The sequence below is a fragment of the Aquarana catesbeiana genome, linkage group LG12 (genome assembly GCF_042186555.1).
Source record: "Aquarana catesbeiana isolate 2022-GZ linkage group LG12, ASM4218655v1, whole genome shotgun sequence".
Classification (NCBI taxonomy): Eukaryota; Metazoa; Chordata; class Amphibia; order Anura; family Ranidae; genus Aquarana; species Aquarana catesbeiana.
Genome location: NC_133335.1, coordinates 171,837,887 through 171,861,548, shown reverse-complemented (window position 1 = coordinate 171,861,548; position 23,662 = coordinate 171,837,887). Strand labels below are relative to the sequence as shown.

The 23,662-nt window shown below is 43.1% G+C and overlaps 1 protein-coding gene across 5 annotated transcripts in view; it reads left to right on the top strand.

The window, feature by feature from the left end:
* The window catches only part of MGAT5B (alpha-1,6-mannosylglycoprotein 6-beta-N-acetylglucosaminyltransferase B), a 280,078-nt gene that overhangs the window by 194,608 nt on the left and 61,808 nt on the right, over positions 1-23,662 (top strand). For 4 of the 5 annotated variants that reach the window (XM_073606206.1, XM_073606207.1, XM_073606209.1 and 1 more), the window contains 3 exons: positions 856-996; positions 1,963-2,096; positions 8,932-9,062. In XM_073606206.1, coding sequence (XP_073462307.1) covers positions 856-996; positions 1,963-2,096; positions 8,932-9,062 — 406 coding nt within the window. The remainder of the gene's footprint in view (positions 1-855; positions 997-1,962; positions 2,097-8,931; positions 9,063-23,662) is intronic. The other variant, XM_073606208.1, reaches the window with a different exon arrangement.

Sequence of the window (23,662 nt, the reverse complement as noted above, 5' to 3'; positions counted from 1 at the left end):
TTATAGAGGATTACTAGAGCCTGTACTACCCAATATGATGTTTGGGCTACTAATTGGTTCCTCTGTAGTAATAATGGTCATCTTAGTGATAACATTTAATATAGATGACTGTTAAGCTGTCTACAGACTGTAGGTGGTGGTCGGGCCAGCATGTATAATTTGCCTTCCGAGTAAACTTTTTGTTGAAAACTTGCATATTGTACATGTGCATGTGTGGCCAATGTTGGAAACTTGGAGAAATGCTTAGCACCAGCCTCACCATCTCAAGGGAAAACAATCATGATTGGTCAGGAAAATTGATCCTAGCCAATCACTTTAACTCCCAAAAGCACCGAGCCAGGCTTGGTAAGAAGATGTTGGAAAGGACATTTGTACAAAAAAATGTTTCCCAGTGTAACTATAAATGGTCATTGGGAAACATTATTTTATTATGTATTATTTTATGTCTGAAGGTATAAGGCAAGAAAGATTCACCAGATCTGGGGGATTATTATCTAGTCTAGAGGAAACTCTTATACTCTTTTTTTATATATGTAATTTTCAAAAGAACCCAAAAATGTAGTCTTTATTACCTGTGACCCCAGACATTCTAAAATTCATAGTTTGAACCCATTTGTCTTGTCTCAAGATTTGTAATCTCTAGTTTAGAGCTGCATTATATAGGCTAAAGAACCAGTCTTTGATGAGTATCAAATTTAATAGGCAAAGGACAGTTCACATAACATTCTCTAGAATACAGCAACCTTTCAATTCTTTTGATTACTTAAACCGTGGCTGTGTGCATAGTAAGTTTAGTAATTATATGTATATTTTGTTATATCTAGGGGTCATGCTGTGCTAATGTAACAATTCCAGGTCTCTCAGTTTTTTAGGTGTCCCCCCAGGAAGAGGAAATTGCCCGCTAACAGAACCTTTAAATTTCGATCTTATCTACACGGACTATCATGGCATGCAACAAATGAAGCAGCACATGGGCCTGTCATTCAGGAAATACAGGTGAGAGAATGTAATTAGTGAACACCAAGACAGATTTAAAAATACTCCCAGACTGTGTCAGAGACTGTCCCTGTTGACCTGTGACTTCTTGCTCACCTGTAATGGACACACCTGACTTTACTGCAGTCACCCTTAGCTCCCTTCAATCAATGCCAAGGATTTTTCCATTTTACTATAAAAGTAAACTTGCTGGAGACCTCATTGTGTAAAAACACAGGGGGAGATTTATTAAAATTGGAGAGTGAAAATCTAGTGCAGCTGTGCATAGAGACTAAGGATGAATTCAGGTGTGTTCGCAATCTGCACGTGTAGAGCCCACCAGTAAGTCGGCACTGCACAGAGCTAATCACAGGCAGTGAGACATTTCTTGCTCTCTGCAGCCGCGGATCGGGAAAATGTCTCCCTGCTTGCGATTAGCGTTGCGCGGTGCCGACTTCCTGGGGAACTCTGCACGTGCGGGTTGCGAACATGGATGAGCTCATCCTTAATAGAAACCAATCAGCTTCTAACGTCTGCTTCTTCAATTAAACTTTGACAAAAAAACCTGGAAGCTGATTGGTTACTATGCAGAGCTACACCAGATTTTCCATGCTCTCCCTTTAGTAAACCCCCACAGAGATTTGTGACTCTTGCTGTAGCTCCACAGTTTTACAAGATGAGTTTTCTCAGATTTTACCTGTACCATACCTTGAAATTGGTAGCGTCTTGTCATTCAGATGGTTGCACATAACAAATTAATGTTTAATATAGAAAATAAGGACTTAACAGAGTATTGGTTTCTCTGTTGCTTACTATGGAAGGACGGGACCCTTCAATGTGGCTCAACTCAGAGGTCTAAACCAGAAGTCTACTATTGATATAAAGTGGAAAACTCTATTGATAAAAAAAGATCCCTGCCCTCTAGTCCACATCGACATTTGGCCTTTACAGTGAGGGTCTACACCATGAACACCCCCCCTCCTGCAGGTGCCGTCTGCGTGTGGTGGACACATTTGGGACAGAGCCGGCGTATAACCACGAAGAGTATGCCACGCTCCATGGCTACCGCACAAACTGGGGCTACTGGAACCTGCATCCCAAACAGTTCATGACAATGTTCCGTGAGTTTGGGAATTGAAATATGGGGGGGTGAATTGAACCCATCGAAGCATGCAACATGGCAAACATGTTTTTCAGTTTGTTGATTTGCACAGATAGCTTGATGTTTACATTATTGGTTTGCCTTTGTATTGTTTTTATTTGTACATGTTTTGTATAAAGCTCGTTAGCAAGGTGATATACCCTCAACTGTGTGATAGGCAATAGTGTTTACCATTAATTATGTAATTAAAATAGTGTCACCTATTGTTAGTGATATAAATATGCATAGTATAAAAACTAGTTGAGAAGAATGCCATTGTAAGCAATCGGATATCTGCTCTGGATAACCTGTCAAAATCCTATTTGTTGCTGTAGGTAGCAAAAATAGGGCAACACCATCCATATACAGCCAGTGTATAAGAAACTGAAGGAATTGCTGCAGCATTGAACACTGAAAATATTTAGTGCTATGAAGCACTAATACACTATACGGTTATCAGTTAACTAAAGTTGACTGTAGTAATAGTAGACAGTGCTTGTGTAGTTATTATGCATTTGCGGGAATTGCACACTGATTGTTTACTGATCACATTGATGTCATTTACATGTAACCAATTTTAACAGATATTCATGTGGTCAGACAACATTTATACTAGTGTATTCCTAATAACATGAGTATGTTCTGCAATACTCTGCCCTAATTAATTAGACGTGATTTGTGATCACAGGACAGTCTGCACACTGGTTTTGCTGAACTTTTGTGTAGAATCCATAAAGAGGACCTAAACTCTGGTGGCTGTCTCCAAAAAGGCAAGCAGAAGAACTAGTCACTAGTAATGCCTATAGGCTCTCTGCAGCTGATCTTTCCCCCAAGATTTACTACCCATATCTTGATCTGCACTGTCTCCCTGTGTGGAGGTGGCCACTTTAGTAGAGGAAGGGTTTCCCTTTTTGATATCAGAGTTGACCCTCCCTGATTGGTAATCTGATGACTATTGTTCAAAAAGCAGCAGAAGGGGTAAAGGAAACAGATTTAAAGAATCCATAAAGCAAAAGAAGGGAACTGCATGCAGTGCAAGTTACCAGGGACAGATTGCTCTCCAGCAAGCAGCACATTATTGACATCACCAAATCCCACTTCAAATCTTGTGAGACTAGCAGTCAGAGGAAGCAGGGACTCGTGCACTGCAGATATACAGCTATGAGACTGAAGGCATAGGAGGCCTAAGCACATTCATATGCTAAGAAGTAAACTATTTTTATTAAGGGATTAAAGACAAAAGGTAAACTTTTTAGGGTACTACCTAAGCACAATTAACATTTCTTGCCATTCCCTATAACATAGTCAATTTCCAACTTTTGAGTTCCGATGCTGTTTAAGCTGCCTTAAAGGAAATATACACTGATCAGCCATAACTGTATGACTACCCACCTAATATCGAGTAGGTCCCCCTTTTGCCACCAATACCTGTCAAGGCATGTAGTCCACTAGACCTCTGAAGGTATGTTGTGGTATCTGGCACCATGCCATCAGTAGCAGATACTTTAAGTCCTGTAAGTTGTGTTGTAGGACCTCCATGCATCAAACTTGTTTTTCCAGCATGTTCCACGGATACTGCATTGAATTGAAATCTGGAAAATTTAGAGGCCTGGTGAACACCTCAAACTCGTTGTTGTGTTCTTCAAACCATTCTTGAACCATTTTTGCAGTGTGGAAGGGTGAACTATCCTGCTGAAAGAGGCAAGTGCCATCAGAGAATATATTTTCCATGAAGGTTTGAACTGGGTCAGCAAAAAACATGAATGGCAGCACCCAAGATTTCCCAGCAGAACATAGCTCATTGCTCAAAGCATTACACTGGCTCCGTTGGCTTGCCTTCTTCCTTTCTTGCACCCTGGTATCACCTCAGGTACAATGAGGGAAAAAAGTATTTTATCCCCTGCTGATTTTGTACATTTGCCCACTGACAAAGAAATTATCAGCCCATAATTCTAATGATAGGTTTATTTTAACAGCGAGAGACAGAATAACAACAAAAATATCCAGAAAACACATTTCAAAAAAGTAATAAATTGATTTGAATTTTAATGAGTGAAATAAGTCACATATTTGATCCCCTATCAATCAGCAAGATTTCTGGCTCCCAGGTGTCTTCTATACAGGTAACGAGCTGAGATTGGGAGCACTCTCTTAAAGGGAGTGCTCCTAATCTCAGCTTGTTACCTGTATAAAAGACAACTGTCCCCAGAAGCAATCAATCAGATTCTAATCTCTCCACCATGGCCAAGACCAAACAGCTGTCCAAGGATGTCATGGAGAAGATTGTAGACCTACACAAGGCTGGAATGGGCTACTAGACCATCGCTAAGCAGTTTGGTGAGAGGGTGACAACAGTTGGTGCGATTATTCGCAAAGGAAGAAACACAAAATAACTGTCAATCTCCCTTGGTCTGGGGCTCCATGGAGGATTTCACCGTGTGCAGTTTCAAAGATCATGAGAACGGTGAGGAATCAGCCCAGAACTACACGAGAGAATCTTGTCAATGATCCCAAGGCAACTGGGACCATAGTCACCAAGAAAATAATTGGTAACACACTACGCTGTAAAGGACTGAAATCCCCCTGCTCAAGAAAGCACATGTACAGGCCCATCTGAAGATTGCTAATGAACATGATTCAGAGGAGAACTGGGTGAAAGTGTTGTGGTCAGGTGGGGCCAAAATCAAGCTCTTTAGCATCAACTCGGTTTGCTGTGTTTGGAGGAGGAGGAATGCTGCCTATGACCCCAAGAACATAATCCCCACTGTCAAACATAAAGATGGAAACATTATGCTTTTTGGGGTGTTTTTCTGCTAAGGGGACAGGACAACTTCAACCGCATCAAAGGGACGATGGACGGGGCCATGTACCGTCAAATCTTGGGTGAAAATTTCCTTTCCAGATAGCAAGCAATTGTGCTTTAAGTTTGAAAATGACTTGCTAAGCTATTGCTAGACTTGCCAGGCTTTACAAGTTTCTTGCACAATTGCAGCAAGTCCGCATTGCATGACTCCAGATCAACTTTCTTTGCAAACATTCTGCAAGTCTGCTGCACGTTCTGGTTCAGTTATGTTGTGCAATGGTCATCCCACCACAGGGGGTCACTGTGGCTGAATTGTCATGCTGTAGACGTGCAGAGCTCTTGCTGTAGACTCACTACTACAACTTTGCTCTTGCTAGAGCCTTGCCACGCAAATTTGCTACAAATTGGAAAAGTGTCAACTAGAACTTGTGCTTTAAGTGCTCTGCAAGTGTACAACTTGTCAGTGAAAATGTGCAGCAAGTTAACAAGACTTACAATGTAACACTGCCACAAATTTGTGGCAAGTTATCCTTGCTGTCTGGGTTCCCTCAGCCAGGGCATTGAAAATGGGTCATGGATGGGTATTCAAGCATGACAATGACCCAAAACACACGGCCAAGGCAACAAAGGAGTGGCTCAAGAAGAAGCACATTAAAGAGGAACTGCAGTCTGCTCACATAATTTCCTTTCTGAAACTTCCCTCCAACCACTTTGCATATTATTTTATACACCAAATATGCTGGCAAAATCTCCCTCCACTAAGTCTGGGTGCATCCATTTTAACTGTGGGCAGCTGAAGCTGCTGCCTTTTCACTTCCTGGATTTCTGTGCTGCTGGCTACCCAATGTGCACTTCCTAGTCTCGTGCCTGTGCAGTAAACAAACTGTGGTGCACATTGTTGTTTATAAGTTGCCATAGGATTGGCAGCTTCTGTGGAAGTTCATGCCCTGTTATGGCAAAGTATCAACAGCATGGAACACAGAAACAGTCGCGGAAAGTGTACATACTATGCTTGTTCAAACAGAAAAGCAGAAAAAGGTATTTTATATTTTACCATGATGTAACTGTATTTCTCATCCAAACTGCAAACACTGAGGAGACAAACCTCAGTAGCTGCAGTCCTGTCACAGGATCTTTTTACACACACAAATCCTGTGTCAGGGAACTGCAGACAGCTGCCTGGAGGCGGGGCCCAGAGAAATAATCTCCTCTGCAGATGAGATAAGGAGTGTGAATTTATCCCGGGTAGATTGTGCAGACTGGCCTGGGGGTGTAATAAGTGTACAGGGCTGAAATCTCCACATAAAGAGAGAAGGAGTAATCTTCCTCTTAGTAGACTAGAAGAAATTCCACTCCTTTGAAAGCACATGGATGTTTTCAGTCTCCTGCAGTGGCGCCCGTGCATTGTGGGCGCAAGGGCGCCACCCCCTTAACACCGCGGCCGACCTCCCTATCCATGCTCCTGGCCCTTTTCAGGATGCCGGGCGCATGAATTACAATTGCGGGGATAGGCAGGGGCGTGTCTTTTGAAGCACCTGATTAGAGCCAGAGGCTCTAATAGGCTTCAAAATAGGGTGGGCTCCGGGCGCAGAGCAGGTGTGTTTTCATTCGCTGTTGCAACACTGATCCTCCTCCTGGCCAATCGGGAAGTGGGTATGAAACCCATTTCCCAATTGGCCAAAACATCAAGCGATCCTATTGGACGTCTAACGCCAGGAGGAGCAGAGAGGAGACGCACTGCGGAAGCTGCTCCAGGAGAGGACACCGAAGAAGCTTTCCTTGAGCCCACCACGCTTAAGGACACTGGACTGGGGAGACCACGCTGGAAGATGGCCGTATCAGCTCCGCTCCTCGGCTGCCCAGCGCACTCCATAAGGACCTGACCGCAGCTCTAACCGCCCGCATCGAGCTTTCAACACCCCAGACCTCGCCATGTGTCCCGGCAGCATTGAGACACCTGCCCACCTCACGCTGGAGGACACCGGAGCCCGCCACTGTGATGGGGTAAGGACTGGGGGGGGTTTCTGGAGGTGTTGGTGCTGGGGGCAGTTGTGCTAGCGCTGCTCCGCCGGCCGCTCTGAGGGGGGTTATTTACCACCCCCCCAAAAAAAAACCCACCAGTTGCCACTGGTCTCCTCCTATCTCAGCCCTCATCCAACCCCCTCCAGCCCTGTAGCCATCCTTAGTTGTCTTCAGCTCTCCTGCGTCTCCCCGCCCCCCACCTCCTCATCCCCGCCCCCCTCCTCTGCCAGCTAACTCTCACAGTGAATGAAAAAATGAGAAGAAACAAGCACTGCTGGGTTATCTGATGTTTCTCTCCCGGGAGTCAGTGCAATGCAGGAAACTGCATCATACGCCTAGGCTTTTATCAGCAATGAAAGAGGAAGTATACAGAATAAGGTATTTACTGCCACCAAATTACAGTTTTTTGGTTTCCACTTACACAGCAAGGGCAGAAGGTTCAATTGAAGGAAAGATGAAAAAATGCCTGAAGTTCCACTTTAAGGTCCTGGAGTGGCCTAGCCAGTCTCCAGAACTTAATCCCATAGAAAATATGTGAAGGGAGCTGAAGGTTTGATTTACCAAACATCAGCCTCAAAACCTTTAATGACTTGGAGAGGACCTGCAAAGAGGAGTGGGACAAAATCCCTCCTGAGATGTGTGCAAACCTGGTGGCCAACTACAAGAAACGTCTGACCTCTGATTGCCAACAAGGGTTTGCCACCAAATACTAAGTTTTGCAAAGGGGTCAAATACTTATTTCACTCATTAAAATGCAAATCCATTTATAACTTTTTTTAAATGCGTTTTTCTGGATTTTTTTTTTTACGTTATTCTGTCTCCTCCTGTTAAAATAAACCAACCATTAAAATTATAGACTGATCATTTCTTTGTCAGTGGGCAAAATGTACAAAATCAGCAGGGAATCAAATACTTCTTTCCCTCACACGCACCTGGCCATCCATATGATGTAAAAGAAAAGGTGATTTATCAGACCAGGCCACCTTCTTCCATTGCTCTGTGGTCCAGTTGTGATGCTCAATTACCCATTGTAGGCACATTTGGCTGTGGATGCAGGTCAACACGGGCACCCTGACTGGTTTGTGGCTACACAGCCCTATAGGCAACAACCTGCGATGCATTGTGTGTTCTGACACCTTTCTATCTGGACCAACATTAACTTTTTAAGCAATTTGAGCTAGAGTAGCCCTTCCATTGGATCAGACTACATGGGCTAGCCTTCGCTGCCCACCTGCATAGTGAGCTGTGGATGCCTATGACCCTATTGCCAGGTTTACAGTGTTCCTTCCTTAGAGCACTTTTGGTAGGTACTGACCACTGCGGGCCGGGAACATCCCACAAGTCTCATTTTTGGAGTTGCTCTGACCCAGTCGATTAGCCATTACAATTTGGCTCTTTGTCAAAGTTGCTCAAATCCTTATACGTGCCCATTTTTACTACTTTCAACACATCAAGTTCGGGGATAACATGTTCACTTGCTACCTAATATATCCCACCCACTTTCAGATGCCATTGTTAGCTGTGGCAGCAGGTATGCCATGTACAAAGAATAATTGGAGAAGCATCAGTTATAAGTGGGTAGATGAACTAACAGCTAATGTACATGCATAGGGATGAAAAGACACTGGACTGATGGTGGAAGGAGGAAATAGTGAAAAAAGATAGATACAAGGAGGTTTGGAATTTCACCATCACCTATTCTAGCTATTTGCCATTAAACACAGCTGTATTATTGCACTTATATCATAGCATGACACTACTGCTGTTACCTGTGATCACCTATGATTTTGCATCTCCATTGCACTGTGAGGACTGCTATCCATTCATTAAGGTGCTTTTCCCTTGAGCATGGATTACATGCTGGCTACTTGCTGTGTTAGTGTAACTGTTCCCATGCACCATGTTTGTTGCTCCCTATCTTCCCAGGTCTCCTCACATAGTGAGGTATATCTCTGCTTGTGCACTATTTGTATTGTGTCTTGTTCTGCAGCTCACACTCCAGATAATTCCTTTATGGGATTTGTGACGGATGAACTCAATGAAACCGAGCGCCAACAAGTAACTCTCAACAAAGTCAGAAATATGGCTGTTGTATACGGAAAGGAAGCAGCTATGTGGAAGGTACGTTACATCCCTCTATTCACATCTCACAATACCTTTAGGCCAAGTTCACACCTATGCGAACTAGATGCGGGTTTCCCCGCATCTAATTCGCATAGCAGGAGAATGTGACTGGCTCCCTATGGAGCCGGTTCACATATCTCCGTTGCGGCTGTGGAGTGCACTGCACAGAAAAGCTGTGCGTCTCTGGCTCCGTTTTAGGGCCGAACTGAGGCAAAGATTTTACCCTGATTCGTCCCTGATACGGAGAACAGAGATGGACAGCGTTGCTGTGCGATCTGCAGCCGGTTTAGGTGTGAACCGAGCCTAAGAGGTTCAAAACTTTCTGGCCAGCTCTTCAGAGGTTCTTCTTGATAACTAAGCTTGATAGATCCTGATTATATACAGCGGGTAAGATAAGTATTAAATACGTCACCATTTAACTAGGTAAATATATTTCTAAAGATGCTATTGACATGAAATTTTCACCATATGTCGGTAACAACCAATGCAATCCATACATACAAAGAAACCAGAACAAATACGTTCAAAAAATAAAGTTATGTGTAATAAAATGGAACGACACAGGGAAAAAGTAGTGAACACATGAAGAAAGGAAGGTGCAAAAAGGCATGGAAAGCCAAAACACCCGTTGAAATCTATCAGTAATTAGAAAGCAATCCTGCCTATATAAAGGTGTCTCATTACCAAGGTGTTACACAAGAAACATCTCATGATGGGTAAAAGCAAAGCGCTCTCTCAAGACCTTTGTAACCTTATTGTTGCAAAACATACTGATGGCATTGATTACAGAAAAATTTCTAAACTTCTGAATGTTCCAGTGAGCACTATTGGGGCCATAATCCAGAAGTGAAAAGAACATAATTTCACCATAAACCAGCCACGACCAGGTGCCCCTCGCAAGATTTCTGACAGAGGAATGAAAAGAATTGTCAGAATTGTCCAAGAGCCAAGGACCACTTATGAGCTTCAGAAAGACCTGGATTTAAGAGATACAATTGTTTCAAAGAAATCAATCAATAAGTAATGCACTCAACCTTTATGGCCTGTATGCACATTCCATTGCAAAACTCCATTGCTGAAGAAAAAGCATGTTGAAGTTCGTTTAAAGTTTGGTGCACAACATTTAGACAAGCCTGTGAAATACTGGGAGAATATAGTCTGGTCAGATGAGACCAAAATGGAACTCTTTGGATCCCATAATACACACCATGTTTGGAGGTCAAATGGCACTGCACATCACCTCAACCCCCCCACTAACAGTGAAGTTTGGAGGTGGGAACATCATGGAGGTGGATACATCATGGTGTGGGGCTGTTTTTCAGCATGCGGTACTGGCAAACTTCATATCATTAAAGAAAGGGTGATTGGAAAAATGTACCAAGACATTCTTGATAAAAATCATCTGCCATCTACCAGGATGATGAAGATGGAACGAGGGAGGACATTTCAGCAAGTCAATGATCCCAAACACAAAGCCAAGGAGACTCTCAATTGGTTTCAAAGAAAGAAAATAAAGCTGCTGGAATGGCCCAGCCAATTACCTGACTTGAATCCAATAGAAAATCTATGGATAGAACTAAAGATCAGAGTTCATAGAGAAGGCCAACAAAACCATCATAATTTGAAGGCTGTTTGTGTGAAAGAATGGTCCAAAATCACACCAGAGCAATGTATGCGACTAGTTTCTCCATATAGGAGGCATCTTGAAGCTGTCAATATCAACAAAGGATTTTCTACGAAGTATTAAATACATTTCAGTTGGTGTGTTCAATACTTTTTTTCCCTGTGTCATTCCATTTTATTACACATAACTTCATTTCTGAACGTATTTGTTTTGGTTCTTTTGTATGTATGGATTGCATGGGTTGTTACTGACATGTGGTGAAAATTTCATGTCAATAGCACCTTTAGAATTTGATTTACCTAGAAATGGTGACATGTTCAATACTTATTTTACCTGCTGTGTATGTGTGCGTGTGTATGTAGATACATAGATAGAGCAAAATTATAAACGCAACACTTTTGCGTTTGCCCCTATTTATCATGAGCTGAACTTAAAGATCTACGACTTTCTATGTACACAAAAGGCCTATTTCTCTCAAATATTGTTCACAAATCTGTCTAAATCTGTGTTAGTGAGCACTTCTCCTTTGCCGAGATGATCCATCCAACATTGCCTCACGTAGTGCAGCACATCTCCGTCACATAGAGTTGATCAGGTTGTGGATTGTGGGTCCATTGCTCTTCAATGGCTGTTCAAAGTTGCTGGATATTGGCAGGAACTGGAACACGCTGTCGTATACGCCGATCCAGAGCATCCCAAACATACTCAGTGGGTGACATGTCCAGTGAGTATGCTGGCCATGCCAGAACTAATATGTTTTCAGCTTCCAGGAATTGTGTACAGATCCTTGCAACATGGGACCGTGCATTATCATGCTGCAACATGAGGTGATGGTCGTGGATGAATGGCACAACAATGGGCCTCAGGATCTCGTCACGGTATCTCTGTGCATTCAAAATGCCATCAATAAAATGCACCTGTGTTCGTTGTCCATAGCATACGCCTGCCCATACCATAATCCCACCGCCACCATGGGCCACTCGATCCACAACGTTGACATCAGCAAACCGCTCACCCATATGATGCCATACACGCTGTCTGCCATCTGCCCCGTACAGTAAATTTGCCCACTCAATTCGTTTACGACGACGAACTGCAGTCAGGTGGAGAACCCGATGAGGACAACGAGCATACAGATGAGCTTCCCTAATATAGTTTCTGTCAGTTTCTGCAGAAATTCTTTGGTTATGCAAACCGATTGTTGCAGCAGCTGTCTGGGTGGCTGGTCTCAGACAATCTTGGAGGTGAAGATGCTGGATGTGGAGGTCCTGGGCTGGTGTGGTTACACGTGGTCTGCTGTTGTGAGGCTGGTTGGATGTACTGCCAAATTCTCTGAAATGTCTTTGGAAATGGCTTATGGTAGAGAAATGAACATTCAATTCAAGGGCAACAGCTCTGGTGAACATTCCTGCAGTCAGCATGCAAATTGCACGCTCCCTCAAAACTTGAGACATCTGTGGCATACTACTGTGTGATAAAACTGTACATTTTAGACCCCTTTCACACTGAGCCGCCCCGGCGTCAGAGGTAAAGAGGTGCTATTTTTAGCGCTGCTTTACCGTCGTTTTAGCAGCGCTATTCAGCCACTAGCGGAGCAGTTTTAACCCCCCACTAGCAGACGAAAAGGGGTTAAATCCAGCCTGCAAAATGCCGCTGTAGCGGCGCTTTGCCGGCGGTATAGTAGCGCTGCCCCATTGTTTTCAATGGGCAGGAGCGGTGTATTCCCTGCTCCTACACCACTGCAAAGAAGCTGCTGGCGGGACTTTTTGTGATGCCCTGCCAGCGCAGCACCCCAGTGTGAAAGCACCCGGGCTTTCACACTGGGTTTGCAGCTGAGGCTTTTTTCAGGCGCTATTTTTAGCACTGTAGCACCTGAAAAACGCCTCAGTGCGAAAGAGGTCTTATGCCCTGTACGCATGATAGGATTTTCTGACGGAAAATGTTTGATAGGAGCTTGTTGTCATAAATTCCGACCGTGTGTAGGCTCCATCGGAATTCCCGTCACACAAAATTTGAGAGCTGGTTCTCAAATTTTCCGACAACAAAATCAGTTGTCGTAAATTCCGATCGTGTGTACACAATTCCGATGCACAAAGTGCCAGGCATGCTCGGAATCAAGCAGAAGAGCCGCACTGGCTATTGAACTTCATTTTTCTCGGCTCATCGTACATGTTGTATGTTTGGAATTTCCAACCAACTTTGTGTGACCGTGTGTATGCAAGACAAGTTTGAGCCAACATCCGTCGGAAAAAAAACATGGATTTTGTTCGGATAATCCTATCCTGTGTACAGGGCATTAGAGTGGCCTTTTATTGTGGCCAGCCTAAGGCACACCTGTGCAATAATCATGCTGTCTAATCAGCATCTTGATATGCCACACCTGTGAGGTGGATGGACTATCTCGGCAAAGGAGAAGTTCTCACTAATGCCGCGTACACACGACCGGTCTTTCCGTCAGAATGAACTCTGACGGTTTTTTCGACGGAGTTCCGCTGAAACTGACTTGCCTACACACGATAGGCAGTCCGATCATTTAGAACGCGATGACGTATGACGGGACTAGAAAAAGGAAGTTCAATACCAAGTAGCCAATAGCTGCCTTGTGCCGTTTTTGGTCCATTGGAATAGCATACAGACTAGCGGTTTTCCCGATAAGAACTGATTCAGTCGGAAAGATTTGAAACGTTCTATTTATAGGTCCGTCAGAATTTAAGAAAGAAAAAGTCCGATGAAGCCCACACACGATCAGCATGTCTGACGGAATCGTTCCGTCGGATCTTTTCTGCCGGAAAGTCCGGTCGTGTGTACGTGGCATAACACAGATTTAAGCCCCATACACACCATTAGATTTTCTGCAGATTTTTGTCTTCAGATTTACCAAAACTGTGTAGTGCAAGGGCCTGCCTGATTGCATACAAATTGAAACTCTTAAGGTTTGACCTCATTATTATATGGTTTTGGTAAATCTGAAGACAAAAATCTGCAGAAAATCTGTATGTATGGGGCCTCAGACAGATTTGTGAACAATATTTGAGAGAAATAGGCCTGTTGTGTACATAGAAAAAGTCGTAGATCTTTAAGTTAAGCTGATGGTAAATAGGGGCGAACAATTTTGCTGTGTGTGTGTGTATGTATATATGTGTGTATATATGTATATGTGTGTATGTATATGTATATATATATATATATATATATATATATATATATATATGTATATATATATATATATATATATGTGTATATATGTATGTGTGTATATATATGTATATATGTATGTGTGTGTATATATATGTATATATATATATATATATATATATATATATATATATATATATATATATATATTATTAGTATCTTGTTACATTTTTATTTTATTTTTTTGTATATTAAACCTGTAGGCTCAGTTCACAAAGCTTTAACACAAAGATTAGGATTTTTATTTTTGCCATGTGACTGTAAGCTTTAAATCTCATTGGAGCTGAAAATAACTGTCGCTTTCTGACATTAAGGCCCCTCTCACACTGGGGCGGTGGGGGCGTCGGCAGTAAAGCAGCGTTATTTTTAGCGCCGCTTTACCGTTGTTTTTAGCGGCGGTATTCGGCCACTAGCTGTGCCGTTTTAACCCCCGCTGGTGGCCGAAAAAGGGTTATAGCCGTGCTGCCCCATTGATTTCAATGGGCAGGAGTGGTTTAGGAGCGGTGAATACACCACTCCAAAGATGCTGTTTGCAGGAGTTTTTTTTTCTCTCCTGACAGCGCACCACTCCAGGCTCCTCGGGCTTTTCACACTGGAGAAACAGTAGCGGCAGTTTTAGGTCGGTTTGCAGGCACTATTTTTAGCGCAATAACGCCTGCAAACTGCCCCAGTGTGAAAGGGGCCTAAAGCAGAACTGAAGTTCCACTGTAACAAACAGTGAGCAGGCAGGCTCCTATTGCAGAAAATACATTCAAAGTCTCTTTCACAAAAAAAATGCCCCTACCTGCCAGCTTGCTCTGTTCTCTGCTATAAACTGAGCTGTGCATTGGAATCTCCTTTAGTTTAGCTTTAAAGCGGTTCTTCGCCCTAAATTAAATAAATAAATAAATAAATAAATGTCAGCAGCTACAAATACCGTAGCTGCTGACTTTTGATAATAGGACACTTACCTGCCCAGGGATCCAGCGCTGTCCCCACCCAGGCCGGCTCTTCAGCTGTCTTCTGGTCCAGGCACTGGCATGTTTACTTTGGGAAGCCAGCTGTGACTGCTTGCAGCTTCACAGCGGGATTCCCACTGTACATGCACGAGCCGCGCTGTGCTTTCTGAATGGTGCCACGGCTTTCTGGGACCTGTGATGTGTCCTAAATGGCTGCTGGGGGAAGGAGGCAGGGCTGAATGTCCACTTGAATCGATGTGGCAATCTGACCGGGAGTGGGAACCTGTTCCCCCCCCCCAAAAAGAAACACAAAGTGCCAAAACTTAAGGGGGGGGCACAACAGACAAGTGGAACTTCCCTTTTCGAGTGAAGTTCCGCTTTAAGTATCCTTATCTTGGAGTGTGCGTGTTGTGAATTGAACTCATTGTCCTAAATGTTTGATGTTCAGTTTCTAATTTTGTACTTTCCAATGTGCTATATAAGAGGTTTCCAATTTAAGTGTAAAATGGACCTTAAAGTTGAATTGGTATTGTAAAAAAACTAGACTCAGCCACCCTCTGTTCTCCAAATGAAATCTGTCTATAGATAAGTAAACTTCAGATGCAAACAAGTCTGTTGCCCGTAGTCTGTTTTCATGTTTCTTATCTCTGGTATCTGTGGGGTCCAGCCATAGACAGTAATGGCATTCCAGGCACATCCACTTTTTATCAGGAAGGCCAGGGGGAGTGAGTTTTTTATTTCAGTTGCACTTTATATGAGACCCTGCCATATCTCCTGCTTTGTCATTATAGAAAACAGTTGCTGTTGTTTGTATTGTCTTGGTAGACTAACCCAAATCAAAAGGTTTACAAGTACTGTACCGTAATACGCACGTTGCTACTAAATCCAGAATTAACTTCCCATAGGAAATCTATGGGTCCATTCACATAATGCACTCAGATAACACGCCTTATCACGTGTTAAGGCATGCCGCATTGAGGCAGCCCATTTTTCTTCAAATTGAGGTTTATTGAGCAAACAATTATTATGATAAGGAAGAAAGTACAATAATCACAATCCAATCCAGAACAGACAATACACAAAGCAGTGGAGGTAGGCTTATCATATTTATCATACTTGCATTAAACCATCCACTGCTAAATGAATTGAGAGGAGATGGAAATCTTTTAAAAAGAAAAGACAGACCAATGTACTACAAACTTACTTAAATAGAAAAGACAGCCTAACGCAGTACAACGTATGGCATGTGCGTTGTAGTGCACTGTAGTGAAGATGCGTTGTCTACTTCGATAATACTGCTTTGGGGTGCCATTTAAAATGACTAGCACCTCAACCCACCACACAGTGCATTGCAATAATGCTATTAACTATTATAATAACAGCTTAAGCTGTTGTGCTACAGAACAGTAAAAGTCACCAACTACATTAGATATGTAAGGGGAGGGAGATAGGTAGGTCATGTGGTGGTCATCATGTCCTTCATGTTTCCTTCCTCGTTGGGTACCAAGTGTGGATCACATGAGAGGCCTACCCCTGGGTGGGTTCTTCTGGGCTACGCTAAGCACCTGTAACAGGATACATTTTAATACACATGGGATGCCTTTACTCTTGTGCCATTTTCTTCAGTGCCCTGGGACAAGGCTGAGGCTACTGTGGGGGAATACTCGACCTTAAGGCGGGCTTCTACTATTAAAGCTGAACTTACACCACGTACACTTGCACCATACCTGTTCGCCTGTTAACTCTTGGGTCTTTGTGACAATGTACACCTTCTCTGTAACTTACATTTAGAACTGAAACGCTGAGCCTTGTCCACATCCACCTCTCCCGATAGCAGAACGGCCCCGTCGTGCACCTAGCATGGGCTCCATGCGTGCACATAACTCTTGAGCTTCCATAACTCAAGATGGGAACCTCCCATGTACAGAATGGGAACCTCTGTGGTGCCAATTCGCCACTGGCGTATGGAGTGCCGACAACATCTCCCTCATGCTAAAGGCTATTGTACCTGTAACAGGTACACGCTACCTGCTTGATAACCTTCTGTTACCCTAGGTAAATCTTGTGTCTTCACACTGTATTATTTTTGCACTGGTGACTTCAGACCTTAAGGACCCTAGTGACCTGAACCATGGCATGGTGCCTGTTACTTGCATTACACCCCTTAAGTAACTTCAGACCATTCAGAGACAAGGTTTCAAAACCTTACTTGAAAGAGTGCAAAAGGCATTAAAAATCCCAACATGTGGAGACATTATTCTTTCCTACATCCCTAATCCTAACTTGGGCTATGTGCTGCCCTGGCATACCTGCAAAGGTAGAGTCCATGTAAAATACAGAGTCCATCAGATGCAAAGGTCATCTGCCCCAAGTTCTGATGACCTTTGCATCACAGCACTGGTAAGCGACACTCTTCTGCTCCTCATGGATGCTGTTCTCCATCCCTCTCCCTTGCACGTCCTGGTCCTCTCCGTTTGGGGGCTCTTCATTCTGGACCACTTTTATAACACAGGACCAGTGGGTCGGACCCAGAGGAAATCCCGCCAAAAACCAAAGAACCGGGAAAGTGTTAGCTCATACTACACTTGGCTATTTCCAACCCGCTTACAGGGGGCGTGGCCTGGACGCTGAAGAAGATGGCAGCTTAGCCTTCTAGCTCTGATGTTTCACGGTCCACTAAACGGCTTAAGAGGGAGAAAATCACATCCAGAATGGGGAAACTCGAGCGCTATCAATCCACCACCACTCACTGGCAACATCCCAGTCTCTGTCCCGTGATGCGGCCTCCTCCTCATAGGCACTAAGACCACACAGTGAAGTAAGTAAAAGCCCCAGAAGAGCCTCAAGATCACAGCCCTCTGACATACACACCCCTGCAGCTAAATCTCTCTGCCTTGACGACCTGAAAACAGTAGCCACAAATATAAAGATCACACTAGCAGCAGCTATATAAGACCTTTGGCTGGATTTTGAGGCAGTTGTCTCCAGAGTAGAGATAGTTGAGGAGATCACAGAATGCCATAACACTGCTCTGCATGTGCCACAGCAAACCCTGGAAACACAATCCATGCAACTAAGGGACCTCCTCAGACATCTAGAGGACCTAGACAATAGAGGTTGCCGACATAACATAAGCCGCAGAGCTTATGAACCAGGCCAACTCTCACACACCACAGTAGCCATTTTCAATGATTTACTGGCAAGACCCCCAGAGACACCAATTGAAATGGAGCGTCTGCACCGGGCACTTCGACCCAGAGGCAGAGATGCTGATCCCCCGAGAGACGTCAAAGGCTGCCTCATCAACTTTACAATAAAAGAAGAGATTCTAAGAAAAGCCAGGAACAGAGGGCGCATCCTCCACGGTAATGAGATCAAACTATACCATGATATCTCCCAAATTACTCTACAAAAGCGTAAAGACCTGCGGCCTCTTCTAGACATCCTCTGGGACAGAGAAATACCAAACAGATGGAAATTCCCCTTCTGTCTAACTACAGGGTCAGCCAGTAGAACCGCACACCTAAGACACCCAGAAAACACAAATATTCTGCGAAAGACATGGTAGCCCCCAGGTCGAGATACCAGAGTGGACCCATGACCCACTCCCTGCGGCACAACCTCAAGAGGAACCGATGGAAGTCCACCACCGCAGCGACCCCCTCACCCAGAGAAGACTCCTATCTCTTCTCTCCTCACCCCCACCAGCAAACCCTCGTTCCCTGGGTGGAGGCAGCGTCCTGGCATCACCAGCACACAGGAAAGCTAGGAAAGAATCTTATCAAAATCTGCCTCACTATTTCCTCAAGCCTCACTTATCAATGACATACAAATCCGCCACGTTTTTATATCCACCGTGAGTAAAACTGTCTTCTTTACTTTCTGGCTCCTCTCTACTGTTCTAGTTTCTCAATCTCTGCCATATGATGGATGACATATTACCCCATTTTCATCCAGTATCTTCTATCCCGACCCACTACCTCTGAACAGGCACAGTCCCTGCTTAAAAAGAGATTGGAAAACTTGATCAAAAACTCAATTTGCCTCAGTGAAGTAATGTGATTGATTATATCTCGCCATACAAGAGTATGGTCGTATCTCAGATGAGAGCAAAGAGTGAACTCTCTGCTCTCTCAACACTTAGTGAAATAGTGCAACCTCACCGACAACCGTCATTTCTAAACGAATAACCAAAAAGTTGCATAGTTCTTGTTTTTGTACTTAATTTTTGTTCGACATATAAATTGTTGTCTAGCTACCGTAAGACAAGCCTTACATGCTCACTGAGAAAATTACTAAATGCAGAAACCCTAATATGAAGTGTGTTCTAAGCCCATCAGACTGAGAGTCAATTTATACCCACACTACAAGAGATATACTATCTCTATAACACACAGTGAGCATGCTAAGGCTAGGAGGATAAAACGTATATTCCGTTTACTATTCAGTAGATGTCCTCAGACCCGAGAAAAAGTGAATAAGGTACTATGATAAGCGATTTTTCTCAAACTATCAAACGCAAATTACTTGGTGGAATACTCCACTTCCTAGGACGCAACCTAAATTCTAGATAAAATAGTATTCTAATTTACTTCACACTTAGCTAGCCCGCCCAAACTCCCGTAAATGACATTATATAATAACCATGGCACATAACCACTTGCTTCGGTAACAGGCTAATACGAAGGAAATATCTCCTACCTCATAAACGTTTACTGATACATTATACTATGACTTCCAACCCAACTCTCACATAATGATCGCTCAACACAAGAGCTCTACCCTAACCTGTATCTCTCCCTCACTCCTCACCATGTCTATTCCTACATTCACTTGGGCCAATCGTATAGCATTGACCCTTGACATCTAAACCTCTTAATACCACACAATACTGGAAAACATGTTCTCTGATCCTACCACCTCCTAACTTAGCACAGCCAGATTCTCTGTGCTGACACACTCCGATACTCTATCCCAACCCAGGCAGGATAGCAGGTCTACCCTAGCAGTCAGATTTTTTTTTTTCTTCACCCCATCCTACCCCACCCCCTTTTTCTCTCTAAATATTCACAAACACAATACCATACATTCAAGCTCAAAAATGGCGAATATCAAATTTGTCTCCCTAAACACTAAAGGGTTAAACATACCGGAAAAGAGATCCCAGTTCCTACTCTACATGAGGAAAATCAACGCTGACATTATCCTCCTTCAGAAAACTCACTTCAAAGCTAATAATATCCCCAAACTGACGAACTACCACAAAGCTTATCACTCAATTAATACGCTAGATAAAACAAAGGGAGTATCAATTTTAAATTTCCAAGCATCTCCCCATAATAACAGAAACAGAAATAACAGATTCTCTAATAGACGAAGAAGGGCGCTATGTTCCTCAAAAGTTCTGTCTGGGGGAGACCAATCACGATTGCAAATATTTAGGCCGGGTTCACACCTATGCGAATTAGATGCGGCTTTCCCCGCATCCAATTTGCATAGCAGGAGAATGTGACTGGCTCCCTATGGAGCCGGTTCACATATCTCCGTTGTGGCTGGGGAGCGCAGGGATGAATTCAGGCATAGAATTGGCCCTGATTCGTCCCTGAAACAGGGACACACAGCACTCCTGTGCGATCCGCAGCGGGTTAGTGTGAACCCAGCCTTACAGCCCAAACTCGGCCCAAGTTAGCTTTTTCTGAGACATTTCAGTGGCCCTTACATCGCTCCAATCCGGTATCCTTATACTCAGAGGGGACTTTAACGTTGCCTTAAACCCATTGGAAGATACATCTTCAGGTACTTCATCACTTCCTTATAGAGCCCTCTATGTAGAGACTACACTTTCTTTTCTCCACCCCATAATCGGTATTTGAGAATCGATTACTTGTTCATCATACAAAAACATCTTCCATATCTTTCTAAAGCTACACTTAAACCAATGTTCATATCCGACCACCACCCAGTCACTGCAACTTTAACATTTCCAGAACAGCTACAATTTACCAAAACATGGAAGCTAGATGCTTCACTACTCACCGATCCTTCTCTCCATAATTAACATAAGCATCAGTGAATTTTTTGAAACCAGCAACACCCCAGATACAAACCACATGACCCAATGGGAAACACACAAATGTGTGATTAGAGGTCTCCTAGTGAAAATGACAGCTAACCGCAAACGGATCAAGCAGAAAGCTATCAACAGCCTCCTGAATCAAATACAAAACCTTGAAAAGGCACACAAACTGACTAGAGCCCGACATACACAAGCAGAACTAGACTTGGCACGCGCAAGCCTCAGAGAGGAATTAGGTAAGAAAGTCAGAAGGAATTATGCACTAGCACATAAACATTTTTATGGGCATAGCAACAAGAGCGGAAAACTTCTAGCTAGAGCCACCACAATCCGCTCTATACGCACATCTCCCGGGCAATTACTAACCAACAATGATGACATTGCAAACCATTTTGTACAATACTACGCAGAACTATTTAACCTAACTCCCGAACAGAATCCCCCTAAGGGTAGTAGACCACGTAAATCTATAATCAATAATAATAATACACAATACAGCCAAAAAACAATTTCCAAGGAACTAGCCCTCAAAATAGGTGGCCCACTAAAAACAAGAGTTCATAGCCGCTATCAAAGAAATGAGGATTATTCCTCTCAGATGCTGAGAAGGTGTTTTACGGTTGGCTTGGGACTACCTCGAAGCTGGTCAACCCTACAGTGAAAGCCTGAGTAAACGGCCTCCTGTCAAACGCCTTACCCTTCAAAAATGGAACCCATCAGGGATGCCCCCTGTCCCACCTGCTGTTTATCCTCACCCTCGAACTATTCCTACGTCGGTTAAGAGAACGCAAACATCCAAGGTATAACAGTGGCCAACAAACAATACAAAATAGCCGCATTTACGGATGACATTCTACTTTTTTTCACAGAGCCTCATATAACTCTACCCAACCTCAATGACTTTCGCTTATTTCAATTTATTGTACGCTTCGAAATCAACTTTACAAAATCACATGCGTTGAATATAGCACTACCAGAACCGCAAGTTAAAAAATGTAAACAAAACTTCCCATTTACATGGCAAACAGACTCCATAACTTACATAGGAATCCAGTTACCAGCAAACCTTGTTAACCTATACTCAATAAATTACCACCCACTCCTTAAAACCACAACGAAAGACCTCCAAAAAAATCACATTTCTCATGGTTTGGTAGGGTGGCAATCATGAAAATGAACATCTCACCACATATATTATACCTCCTCCAAACGGTACCCATTCACTTACCGACCAATTTCCTGCAAACTTTTCAAAAAAATCTGTAGAAACGTCCTATGAAGTCAAAAATGCCCCAGAATTAGCTACGCCCAATAAACAAAATCTAAAACTAAGGGCGGGATAGGCTTGCCCAACATTCAATACTACTACTGGGCCTGTCACTCTATAACATATTGTAGATTGGCATATCCACCATCAGATAAAGGATTGGGTAAACCTAGAAAATGCCTTTTCTAAACACCCTATAAACTGCTCACCATGGATTCCTCACAACTTTTACCAAAAGACCTAACAGAGCATCCCATCATAGGAGCTTCCCTACAATGTTTCAAAGAAATCTGCTGTAACGCCAAACTTTCCTCAACCCCAGGTCCCCTATCACCATTGCTAATGAACCCTTAGTTCCCTCCAGGGTTGACCCACCACCCTCTCTCAAGCAAGCAACCAAATATTGGCATACAAATCCATCACCTCCTTCTAAATGGTAAACTACAATCACACGACAACCTAAGCACACTCTGGGCCACCCCACAGTTAACTACTTTTGAGTACTTACAAATCAGACACTATGTAAACTCTTTTCAGCGCTCGACAGACCTTTCCAGACCTCTGACCTCCTTTGAGAAATTATGTATAAAGCAAACACATAACGCCATATCATTTCAACTGTTCACAACATGCTGTGGGAAAACACTCAAGCAGAGGATGGGAAGGCCTGTAAAGCCTGGGCACAAGATCTCCACGTAAACCTAACAAACCCCAATTGGGAAAAAAATATATTGTAACATCCACAAACCTCTATCAATGTTTCTATTCAAGAGACCAGCTACAAAATAATCTCCCAATGGTACTGCACCCCATCTATCCTAAACAAGTATAATGCTTCCAAATCTGATCAATGTTGGAGATGCCAAAATGCAACTGGAGATCTCCCACATATGGTGGGAATGCCCATTCATTCAATGAATGGGCATTCTGGAAAAAAGTTCCCACGCAAACAAACAAAATAACCAACAATTCAGTATTAATCCTGTAACTGTAAAACAGTTATGATGTTAACTTGTATTTGTCTCAATAAAGCTTGTTTGGAATAAAAAAATAAATAAATAGAGGAGATGCACCTAACACTTGGATGCTGCCATTTTAAAATTCTTTTGGGACCATTTTACACTAACCAGTGTTTTATTGAATACAGACAAAACTGCATGCACATAATACTGTGTTCATAGATGTATCATTCTGTCCCAAAGATGAGCTGTGCTACCAGGTATCAGCCTTGCACTGCTGAAGTAAAAATTTATGTCAGGGTCCTATTAGCAGTGAGTCCGAGGGTGGGCTTATTAACTTTGCTGCACACTGTGGCCTCCTTTTTTAAAGCTAAAAATCCATTAAAAATTTTAATGTATGCATCATAGTATTTCAAATATTTGTCCTAAATTTGAGAAAATATCTTCTGTTCTCCTTTGTTAAAACAATTTTTACAAAGACATATACATTTGCTTGAATCACGTGTACGTAATTATTCAAGCCCTATTGAACTTTCAG